General features: G+C 42.0%; 1 protein-coding gene and 1 long non-coding RNA gene across 2 annotated transcripts in view; one reads left to right on the top strand and one right to left on the bottom strand.

The window, feature by feature from the left end:
- Positions 1 to 559: 559 nt before the first annotated feature.
- The window catches only part of LOC127465832 (adenylate cyclase type 3-like), a gene marked incomplete at its 3' end in the record, with an annotated part of 34,953 nt that continues 23,112 nt past the window's right edge, over positions 560 to 12,400 (bottom strand). Inside the window, exons 7-10 of the mRNA XM_051776364.1 lie at positions 12,078 to 12,205; positions 7,200 to 7,358; positions 2,490 to 2,652; positions 560 to 685 (exon numbers count right to left, since the gene is read on the bottom strand). Coding sequence (XP_051632324.1) covers positions 560 to 685; positions 2,490 to 2,652; positions 7,200 to 7,358; positions 12,078 to 12,205 — 576 coding nt within the window. The remainder of the gene's footprint in view (positions 686 to 2,489; positions 2,653 to 7,199; positions 7,359 to 12,077; positions 12,206 to 12,400) is intronic.
- Positions 7,628 to 8,423, top strand: LOC127465831 (uncharacterized). The gene is made up of 3 exons (XR_007902416.1): positions 7,628 to 7,713; positions 8,110 to 8,130; positions 8,353 to 8,423. It is a non-coding gene; the product is annotated as an uncharacterized LOC127465831 (long non-coding RNA).

Below are 12,400 nucleotides of genomic sequence, written 5' to 3'. Positions count from 1 at the left end.
GTGGTGTCCAACACCAGGGGGGTCCTGGGTGTCCCCCTATCCCAGTTTGGGTGTGGTGTCCCCCCATCCCATGTGTGTCCCCCCATCCCAGTTTGGGTGTGGTGTCCCCCCAGCCCAGTTTGGGTGTGGTGTCCCCCCATTCCATGGGTGTCCCCCCCATCCCAGTTTGGAGTGTGGTGTCCAGCACCAGGTGGGTCCTGGGTGTCCCCCCATCCCAGTTTGGGTGAGGTGTCCCCCTATCCCATGGGTGTCCCCCCATCCCAGTTTGGGTGTGGTGTCCCACCCAGGCAGGTTATGGGTATCCCCCCATCCCATGGATATTCCTCCATCCCAGTTTGGGTGAGGTGTCCACCCCATGCCAGTTTGAGTGTGGTGTCCCCCCATCCCATGGGTGTCCCCTCATCCCAGTTTGGAGTGTGGTGTCCCCCCATCCCAGTTTGGGTGTGGTGTCCAGGATGGGCCCAGCACCATCTCCCCAGTGCCCAGAGCAGGGAATCCCATCCCGATGGGAACGTTCCGGAGCAGGGAATTCCATCCCTCTGGGAACCCTCAACGTCACCTCCGCGTCCTCCTCGGGCTCGTCCTCGCGCTCCTCGTCCTCGGGGCTCAGGCTCAGGCGGCCGTTGGGCTCCTTCGGGGGCACCGAGGGTGGGGACGCGCCGTGGGACGAGCTCAGGGACAGCTTCTGTGGGGACAGGGGTGGGACAGGGTCAGGGACAGGGTCAGGGACAACTTGGGATGGGGTCAGGGACACTTCTGTGGGGACAGGAGTGGGACAGGGTCAGGGACAGGGTCAGGGACACTTCTGTGGGGACAAGGGTGGGACAAGGTCAGGGACATTTCTGTGGGGATAGGGGTGGGGCAGGGTCAGTGACAGCTTCTGTGGGGACAGGGGTGGGACAGAGGTGGGACAGGGGTGGCACAGGGTCAGTGACAGCTTCTGTGGGGACAGGGGTGGGACAGGGGTGGGACAGGGTCAGGGACAGCTTGGGATGGGGTCAGGGACAGCTTCTGTGGGGACACAGCATGGGACAGGGTCAGGGACAGGGTCAGTGACAGTTCTGTGGGGACAGGAGTGGGACAGGGTCAGGGACAGGGTCAGGGACACTTCTGTGGGGACACAGTGTGGGACAGGGTCAGGGACATTTCTGTGGGGACAGGGGTGGGACAAGGGTGGGACAGGGGTTGGACAGAGTCAGGGACAGCTTCTGTAGGGATGGGGGGGGACAGGGGTGGGACAGGGTCAGGGACAGCTTCTGTGGGGACAGGGTGGGACAGGGTGGGCTAGTCCGCCCCCGGAGGTCACCCAGCCCACCTTGGGGCGTGGGTGTCCCCCCATCCCATGGGTGTCCCCCCATCCCATGATGTCCCCCCATCCCATGGGTGTCCCCCCATCCCATGGGTGTCCCCTCATTCCCTGGTGTCCCCCCATCCCAGTTAGGGGTTTGGTGTCCCCCCATCCCGTGGTGTCCCCTCATTCCATGAATGTCCCCCCATCCCATGGGTGTCCCCCCATCCCCTGGTGTCCCCCATCCCATGGGTGTCCCCTCATCCCCTGGTGTTCCCCATGCCACTTTGGGTGTGGTGTCCCCCCATCCCATGGGTGTCCCCCATCCCATGATGTCCCCCCATCCCATGGTGTCCCCCCATCCCATGGTGTCCCCCCATCCCATGGGTGTCCCCCCATCCCAGTTAGGGGTGTGGTGTCCCCCCATCCCCTGGTGTCCTCCCCCATCCCCTGGTGTCCTCTCATCCCATGGGTGTCCCCTCATCCCCTGGTGTCCCCCCATCACAGTATGGGTGTGGTGTCCCCCCATCCCATGGGTGTCCCCCATCCCAGTTTGGGGTGTGGTGTCCCCCCATCCCATGGTGTCCCCTCATCCCATGGGTGTCCCCCCATCCCATGAGTGTCCCCCATCCCAGTTAGGGGTGTGATGTCCCCCCATCCCGTGGTGTCCCCTCATTCCACGAATGTCCCCCCATCCCATGAATGTCCCCCTATCCCATGGGTGTCCCCCCATCCCAGTTTGGGGTGTGGTGTCCCCCCATCCCGTGGTGTCCCCTCATTCCATGAATGTCCCCCCATCCTATGAGTGTCCCCCATCCCAGTTAGGGGTGTGATGTCCCCCCAACCCATGGTGTCCCTCCATCCCAGTTTGGGGTGTGGTGTCCCCCCATCCCATGAGTGTCCCCCCATCCCCGTTAGGGCCATGGTGTCCCCCCATCCCATGGTGTCCCCCCATCCCATGGTGTCCCTCCACCCCATGAATGTCCCCCCATCCCAGTTGGGGTGTGGTGTCCCCCCATCCCATGGGGGGACCCCATCCCAGTTAGGGGTGTGGTGTCCCCCCATCCCATGGATCTTCCCCCATCCCAGTTAGGGGTGTGCTGTCCCCCCATCCCATGGGCACCCCCCATCCCCTTTGGGGCCGTGCTGTCCCCCCATCCCCTGCCGTCCCCCCCCCCCCGTGGGCCGTGCCCCCTCTCACCACGCCGTTGATGCCCCCGCGCAGGGGCTGCCGCGGCACCACCACCAGGTAGGTGACGATGCCCTTGTCCCGCAGGTACTCGCAGCGGGACCCGCCCTCGCCCGGCTCCACCTCGAACTCGCCCCGCAGGCAGTCCAGGGTGCGCTGGGAGATGTGCACCCGCCTGGGGGGGGGAAAATTAATCACTGGGGCTGGTTAATTACTGCGCTGGATCGTTGAATCGATCGGTGTGTTGGAGCGACCGGATCGTTTAATCAATTACATTTATTTATATTACGTTAATTATATTTATCTATCTCTATTATATTTATTATATGTACAACTAATATTATTTATTCTATATGTTGCCTATATAATATCCTTTTTGTTATATCTACAAGTAACATATTTATTTATATATTTCTTATCTATTCCTTATATTTATTTATACCACATTTATTACATTTATATATCTTTATTATATTTATTATACATACAACTAATATTATATATTCTATATATTCTCTATATAATATTTATCCTTTTTATTATATCTACAAGCAATATATGTTATCTATTTATATATTTCTTATCTATTCCTTATATTTATTTATATTGCATTTTTTAGATTTATATATTTTTATTATAATTATTATACGTACAACTAATATTATTTATTCTATATATTGTTTATATAATATTGATAATATTTATTATATATACAAGTAATATTATTTATTTTATATTTATATATTTCTTATATAATTATTGTATTTACTATATTTATATATCTCTATTATATTTATATATCTCTATTATATTTATAATATGTACAACTAATATTATTTATTCTATATATTGTTTATATAATATTTATCCTTTTTATTATATCTACCAGTAATAGATATTATTTATTTATCTATTTCTTATCTATTTCTTATATTTATTTATATTACACTTATTATATTTATATATCTTTATTATTTTTATTATACGTTCAACTAATATTACATATTCCATATAGTGTTTATATAATATTGATCATATTTATTATACATACAAGTAATATTATTTGTTTTATATGTATAGATTTATTATATAATTATTATATTTACTATATTTATTTATATTACATTATATTTACCCTTTTTATTTTATCTACAAGTAATATATATTATTTATTTATATATTTCTTATCCATTTCTTATATTTATTTATATTACATTTATTATATTTATATATCTTTATTATATTTATTATATGTACAACTAATATTATTTATATAATATTTATCCTTTTTATTATATCTACAAGTAATATATATTATTTATTTATATATTTCTTATCTATTTTTTATATTTATTTATATTGCATTTATTATATTTATATATCTTTATTATATTTATTATATGTACAATTAATATTATGTATTCTATATATTGTTTATATAATATTTATCCTTTTTGTTATGTCTACAAGCAATATATATTATTTATTTATATATTCCTTATCTATTTCTTACATTTATTTATATTACATTTATTAGATTTATATATCTTTATTATATGTACAATTAATATTATATATTCCATATATTGTTTATATAATATTGATCATATTTATTATATATACAAGTTATATTATTTATTTTATATTTATATATTTATTATATAATTATTATATTTACTATATTTATTTATTTTACATTATATTTCTATATCTTTATTATATTTATTATATGTATAATTAATATTATATATTCTACATATAGTTTATATAATATTCTTTTTATTATATCTACAAGTAACATATATTATTATTTATCTATTTCTTATCTATTTTTTATATTTATTTATATTACATTTATTATATTTATATATTTCGTATTTATTATATGTACAACTAATATTATTTATTCTATATGTTGTTTATATAATATTTCTCCTTTTTATTATGTCTACAAGTAATATATATTATTTATTTAACTATTTCTTATCTATTTCTTATATTTATTTATTTTACATTTATTATATTTATATATCTTTGTTATATTAATTATACCTGTAATTAATATTATATATTCTATATATTGTTTATATAATATTGATCATATTTATTATATATACAAGTAATATTATTTATTTTATATTTATATATTTATTATGTAATTATTATATTTATTATATTTATTTATATTACATTTATTATATTTATTATATGTACAATTAATATTATGTATTCTATACATTGTTTATATAATATTTATCCTTTTTATTATATCTACAAGTAATATATATTATTTATTTATATATTCCTTATCTACTTCTTATATCTATTTATATTACATTTATTATATTTATATATCTTTATTATATTTATTATACATACAATTAATATTATGTATTCTATATATTGTTTATACAATATTTATCCTTTTTATTATATCTACAAGTAATATATATTATTTATTTAACTATTTCTTATCTATTTCTTATATTTATTTATTTTACATTTATTATATTTATATATCTTTATTATATTCATTATACCTGCAATTAATATTATATATTCTATATATCGTTTATATAATATTGATCATATTTATTCTATATACAAGTAATATTATTTATTTTATTTTTATATATTTATTATATAATTATTGTATTTACTATATTTATTTATATTACATTTATTATATTTATTTTATTTATTATATGCACAATTAATATTATATATTCTATATATTGTTTATATAATATTTCTCCTTTTTATTATATCTACAAGTAATATACGTTATTTATTTATATATTCCTTATCTATTTCTTATATCTATTTATATTACATTTATTAAATTTTTATATCTTTATTATATTTATTATACTTGCAATTAATATTATATATTCTATATATTGTTTATATAATATTTATCCTTTTTATTATATCTACAAGTAATATATATTATTTATTTATATATTTCTTATCTATTTCTTTTCTTTATTTATATTACATTCATTATATTTATATATCTCTATTATATTTATTACACGTACAACTAAGATTTTTATTCTATATATTGTTTATATAATATTGGTCATATTTATTATATCTACAAGTCACACATATTATTATTTATATATTTCTTATCTATTCCTTTTATTTATTTATATTACATTTATTATATTTATATATCTTTATTATATTTATTATACCTACAATTAATATTATATATTCTATATATTGTTTATGTAATAATTATCCTTTTTATTATATCTACAAGTAACATATATTATTATTTATCTATTTCTTATCTATTTTTTATATTTATTTATATTACATTTTTTATATTTATATATTTCATATTTATTATATATACAACTAATATTATTTATTCTATATGTTGTGTATATAATATTTATCCTTTTTATTATGTCTACAAGTAATATATATTATTTATTTAACTATTTCTTATATTTATTTATTTTACATTTATTATATTTATATATCTTTATTATATTAATTATACCTGCAATTAATATTATATATTCTATATATCGTTTATATAATATTGATCATATTTATTCTATATACAAGTAATATTATTTATTTTATATTTATATATTTATAATATAATTATTATATTTACTATATTTATTTATATTACATTTATTATATTTATTATATGTACAATTAATATTATGTATTCTATACATTGTTTATATAATATTTATCCTTTTTATTATATCTACAAGTAATATATATTATTTATTTATATATTTCTTATCTATTTCTTTTCTTTATTTATATTACATTCATTATATTTATATATCTCTATTATATTTATTATACGTACAACTAATATTATTTATTCTATATATTGTTTATATAATATTTATCCCTTTTATTATATCTACAAGTCACCTATATTATTATTTATATATTTCTTATCTATTCCTTTTATTTATTTATATTACATTTATTATATTTATATATCATTATAATATTTATTATACCTACAATTAATATTATATATTCTATATATTGTTTATATAATATTTATCCTTTTTATTATATCTACAAGTAATATATGTTATTTATTTATATGTTTCTTATCTATTTCTTTTCTTTATTTATATTACATTCATTATATTTATATATCTCTATTATATTTATTACACGTACAACTAATATTTTTATTCTATATATTGTTTATATAATATTGGTCATATTTATTATATCTACAAGTCACACATATTATTATTTATATATTTCTTATCTATTCCTTTTATTTATTTATATTACATTTATTATATTTATATATCTTTATTATATTTATGATACGTACAATTAATATTATATATTCTATATATTGTTTATGTAATAATTATCCTTTTTATTATATCTACAAGTAACATATATTATTATTTATCTATTTCTTATCTATTTTTTATATTTATTTATATTACATTTATTATATTTATATATTTCATATTTATTATATGTACATCTAATATGATTTATTCTATATGTTGTTTATATAATATTTATCCTTTTATTATGTCTACAAGTAATATATATTATTTATTTATATATTTCTTATCCATTTCTTTTATTTATTTATATATCTTTATTATATTTATTATACCCCTCACCCACCTCGCCATTCCCGCCGGGAACGCTCACCCGGGAGATCATCCCCATCCCCACCACGCCATTCCCGCCGGGAATGCTCACCCGGGAATGCCGCCGGCCTCCATCTTGTTGGCGACGGTGACGTCGGTGGACCAGACGTCGTACTGCCAGCGCTTCTGGCCCAGAACCCCCCCCAGCACCGTCCCGCTGTGCACCCCCACACGCATGTCCACCGCCGTCCGCGTCCGGGCACGGACCGACCTGAGGGGACGCCGGGAATGGGGGGGGGACACCGGGAATGGGGGGGAACACCGGGAATGGGGGGGGAATGCCGGGAATGGGGGGGGAATGCCGGGAATGGGGGGGGGGAATGAGGAGAAGGAACAAGGAGAAGGTGGAAGGGGACAAGGGGAAGGTGGAAGGGAATGAGGAGAAGGTGGAAGGGAATGAGGAGAAGGAAGGGAATGAGGAGAAGGTGGAAGGGAATGAGGAGAAGGTGGAAGGGAATGAGGAGAAGGAAGGGAACGAGGAGAAGGTGGAAGGGAATGAGGAAAACAGTGGGAACAAGGAGAACGTGGGTGGGAAGAAGGAGAAGGTGGAAGGGAACGAGGAGAAGGTGGAAAGGAACAAGGAGAAGGAAGGGAATGAGGAGAAGGAAGGGAACAAGGGGAAGATGGAAGGGGACAAGGGGAATGTGGGTGGGAACAAGGAGAATGTGGGTGGGAACAAGGAGAAGGAAGGGAATGAGGAGAAGGTGGAAGGGAATGAGGAGAAGGTGGAAGGGAATGAGGAGAAGGTGGAAGGGAATGAGGAGAAGGTGGAAGGGAATGAGGAGAAGGTGGAAGGGAATGAGGAGAAGGAAGGGAATGAGGAGAAGGTGGAAGGGAATGAGGAGAAAGAAGGGAATGAGGAGAAGGTGGAAGGGAATGAGGAGAAGGTGGAAGGGAATGAGAAGGAAGGGAACAAGAAGAAGGTGGAAGGGAATGAGGAGAAGGTGGAAGGGAATGAGGAGAAGGAAGGGGACAAGGAGAAGGTGGAAGGGGACAAGGGGAAGATGGAAGGGAACGAGGAGGTGGAAGGGAATGAGGAGAAGGTGGAAGGGAACAAGGGGAAGGTGGAAGGGAATGAGGAGAAGGTGGAAAGGAATGAGGGGAAGGTGGAAGGGAATGAGGAGAAAGTGGAAGGGGACAAGGGGAAGGTGGAAGGGAATGAGGAGAAAGAAGGGAATGAGAAGAAGGAAGGGAACGAGAAGAAGGTGGAAGGGAATGAGGAGAAGGTGGAAGGGAACAAGGAGAAGGTGGAAGGGAATGAGGGGAAGGTGGAAGGGAATGAGGAGGTGGAAGGGAATGAGGAGAAAGAAGGGAATGAGGAGAAGGAAGGGAATGAGGAGAAGGTGGAAGGGAACGAGGAGAAGATGGAAGGGGACAAGGGGAAGGAAGGGAATGAGGAGAAGGTGGAAGGGGACGAGGAGAACATGGAAGGGAATGAGGAGAAGGTGGAAGGGAATGAGGAGAAGGTGGAAGGGAATGAGGGGAAGGTGGAAGGGAATGAGGAGAAGGAAGGGAACAAGGAGAAGGTGGAAGGCGACAAGGGGAAGGTGGAAGGGAATGAGGAGAAGGTGGAAGGGAATGAGGAGAAGGTGGAAGGGAATGAGGAGAAGGTGGAAGGGAACGAGGAGAAGGAAGGGAACGAGAAGAAGATGGAAGCGGACAAGGGGAAGGAACAGAATGAGGAGAACATGGAAGGGAATGAGGAGAAGGTGAAAGGGAATGAGGAGAAGGAGGAAGGGAATGAGGAGAAGGAAGGGAACAAGGGGAAGATGGAAGGGGACAAGGGGAATGTGGGTGGGAACAAGGAGAAAGTGGAAGGGAACGAGGAGAAGGTGGAAGGGAATGAGGAGAAGGAAGGGAATGAGGAGAAGATGGAAGGGAATGAGGAGAAGGAAGGGAATGAGGAGAAGGAAGGGAAGAAGTAGAAGGTGGAAGGGGACAAGGGGAAGGTGGAAGGGAACGAGGAGAACAGTGGGAACAAGGAGAAGGTGGAAGGGAATGAAGAGAAGATGGAAGGGAACGAGGAGAAGGAAGGGAATGAGGAGAAGGTGGAAGGGAATGAGGAAAACAGTGGGAACAAGGAGAACGTGGGTGGGAAGAAGGAGAAGGTGGAAGGGAACGAGGAGAAGGTGGAAAGGAACAAGGAGAAGGAAGGGAATGAGGAGAAGGAAGGGAACAAGGGGAAGATGGAAGGGGACAAGGGGAATGTGGGTGGGAACAAGGAGAAGGTGGAAGGGAATGAGGAGAAGGAAGGGAATGAGGAGAAGGAAGGGAATGAGGAGAGGGTGGAAGGGAATGAGGAGAAGGAAGGGAAGAAGTAGAAGGTGGAAGGGGACAAGGGGAAGGTGGAAGGGAATGAGGAGAAGGAAGGGAACGAGAAGAAGGTGGAAGGGAACGAGGAGAAGGTGGAAGGGAATGAGGAGAAGGTGGAAGGGAATGAGGAGAAGGTGGAAGGGAATGAGGAAAACAGTGGGAACAAGGAGAACGTGGGTGGGAACAAGGAAAAGGTGGAAGGGAATGAGAAGAAGGTGGAAGGGAACAAGGAGAAGGTGGAAGGGAATGAGGAGAAGGTGGAAGGGAATGAGGAGAAGGTGGAAGGGAATGAGGAGAAGGTGGAAGGGAATGAGGAGAAGGGGGAAGGGAATGAGGAAAACAGTGGGAACAAGGAGAACGTGGGTGGGAACAAGGAGAAGGTGGAAGGGAATGAGGAGAAGGTGGAAGGGAATGAGGAGAAGGTGGAAGTGGACAAGCATTAGGTGGTTGGGAACAAGGAGAACGTGGAGCCGACACCACCCAAACTTCTTCACTTTCCCTGTCGGGTTTTCCCACCTCCCGCTATCCCAGGTGGCTCCAACCTTTCCTTGGACACTGCCAGGGATCCAGGGGCAGCCACAGCTTCTCTGGGAATTCCAGCCCAGCCTCTCCCCACCCTCCCAGCCAGGAATCCCTTCCCAATCTCCCACCTCCACCAAAAAGATTTGATGGAATTTGGGGCTCTGAGCTGCCCTTTCCCAACTCCCTCCATACGAATCCCAGTTGTGCTGTGGCACATTCCCGCTTTTTACCCCGCTCCAAACCCCAAATAAACCCAAATCCATCCCGTTCCCTGCTGGAATCGCCACCATTTCCCCTTTTGTTTTTCTTCCCCCCCCCCACCTCCCTCCTGGAGCTTTTTTTTCCCGGATCAATCAGTTTTCCAGCCCTTCTTGGAGCTCTAAATGCTCCAAAACCACCGGATGAGGCAACATTAGGGAATGCCGACGGCGGGAATCCCTCCTTTCCCAACCCCCTCATTCTCCAACATTCCTAACCCCTTCTTTCCCCAACATTCCCAAACTCTCCTTTCCCAACATCCCAATCCACTTCCAAACCCTCTATTTTCCAAAAATTCCCAACCTCCCGCCTTCCCAACCCCTCACTTCCCCAACATTCCCAACCCCCAACTTCCCACCACCCCCATCATCCTTTCCCAAACCCTTCTTCCACAACACCCCAACCCTCCTTCCCAACCCCTCCCAAACCCCATCCCAACACCACCCAACATCCCCACCCTCTCTTCCCAACCCACAAACTCCCCAACCCTTCCCAACCCTTCAACCCACATTCCCAACCCCTTCCCAACCTCCAACCCCTCCTTCCCAACCTTCCCACATCCAACCCTCCTTCCAACATTCCCACCACAACCTTCCCAACCCCCACATTCCAACATCCCCAACCCTCCCTCCTTCCCACCACATTCCCCCAACCACCCCCAAACCCCCTTCCCAACCCCCAATCCCAAACCTCCCCTTCCACCCTCCTTCCAACATCCCAAACCCACCCTTCTCACAACCATCCCAACCCCTCCTTCCCAACATTCCCAAACCCCTGCACTTCCCAACCCCTCCCTTCCCAAACATCCCAACCACCCCCTTCCCAACCCCTTCCACCCCATCCTTCCCAACACTCCCAACCCCATCCCCCCTTCCACATCCCAAACCCCCCAATCCATCCTTCCCAACCCTCCTCCCCACCATTTCCAACCCCTCCTTTCCCAACCCTCTCCAACCCCTCCTTCCCAACCCCACCCTTCCAAACAACCCAATCCACCCTCCAACATTCCCCACCCTCACTTCTTCCAACATCCCAACCCCCCATCCAACTCCCAAACATTCCCCAAACTCTCCCTACCCAACCCCTCCAAACCCATCACCTTCCCAAACCTCCCAACCTCCACCATCCTTTCCCAACTCCCAACCCTCTATTTCCCAAAATTCCCAACCTCTGCCTTTCCCCAACCCCTCCTTTCCAACACCCCCAATCCATCCTTCCCACACCCTTCCTTCCCCAACATTCCCAACCCCTCCTTTCCAACCCTCTCCTTCCCAAACATCCCCAATCCACCCTTTCCCAACATTCCCAACCCTCTCTTTTCCCAACATTCCCAACCCCTGCCTTTCCCAACCCCTTCTTTTCCAAACATTCCCAATCCACCCTTTCCCAACATTCCCAACCCTCTCTTTTCCCAACATTCCCAACTCCTTCCTTTCCCAACATTCCCAACCCCTCCTTTCCCAACCCCTTCCTTCCCAAACCTCCCCAATCCCCCCTTTCCCAACATTCCCCACCCTCTCTTTTCCCTACATTCCCCACCCCTTCCTTCCCTAACATTCCCAACCCCTCCTTTCCCAACACCCCCAATCCACCCTTCCCCAACATTCCCAACCCTCCATTTTCCCAACATTCCCAACCTCCGCCTTTCCCCATCTCCCCTCCTCCTCCGACATTCCCGACTCCCTCCATTCCCCTCCCTTTCCCCATCCAAGACTCGTTATCCCAGCGGGAAGGAGCAGCTCCGACTCCGTGTTTATCCCATTAATCCCCCTCCCCAAGCTGCATCCCAGGACTTCCTGCCCCCCCCCCCGCCTCCGGAATTCCCGGAATTCCTTACGAGATGGCCTCCACCATGGCCAGCCCCATCATGATGGAGCACACGGCGTGGTCTTCCCGGAATTCCGGCAGCCCGCAGATGCAGTAGTAGCAGTCTCCCAGGATCTTGATCCGCAGCTGGTGGTGTTTCTTGGGAATGAGGAGGGGAATGAGGATCCCCCCCGGGATCATCCCGGACACCCCCCTCTCTCCCAGCCTGACTTGGATCCATGTGGAGTCTTCCCGAATCCATGGGAGACAGGAAGGATGGGATTTTCCAGTCCCTCCCTGCTTTTCCCCAGAGCTCGGCCGGGAGTCTGGCTCCATCAGGAATTCCCTCTTTCC

The sequence above is a fragment of the Manacus candei genome, unplaced genomic scaffold, assembly GCF_025592945.1.
Source record: "Manacus candei isolate 608988 ecotype Guabito, Panama unplaced genomic scaffold, ASM2559294v1 h1tg000501l, whole genome shotgun sequence".
Lineage (NCBI taxonomy): Eukaryota > Metazoa > Chordata > Aves > Passeriformes > Pipridae > Manacus > Manacus candei.
The sequence above is the reverse complement of the archived record's forward strand: the minus strand, read 5'-3'. Positions and strand labels throughout refer to the sequence as shown.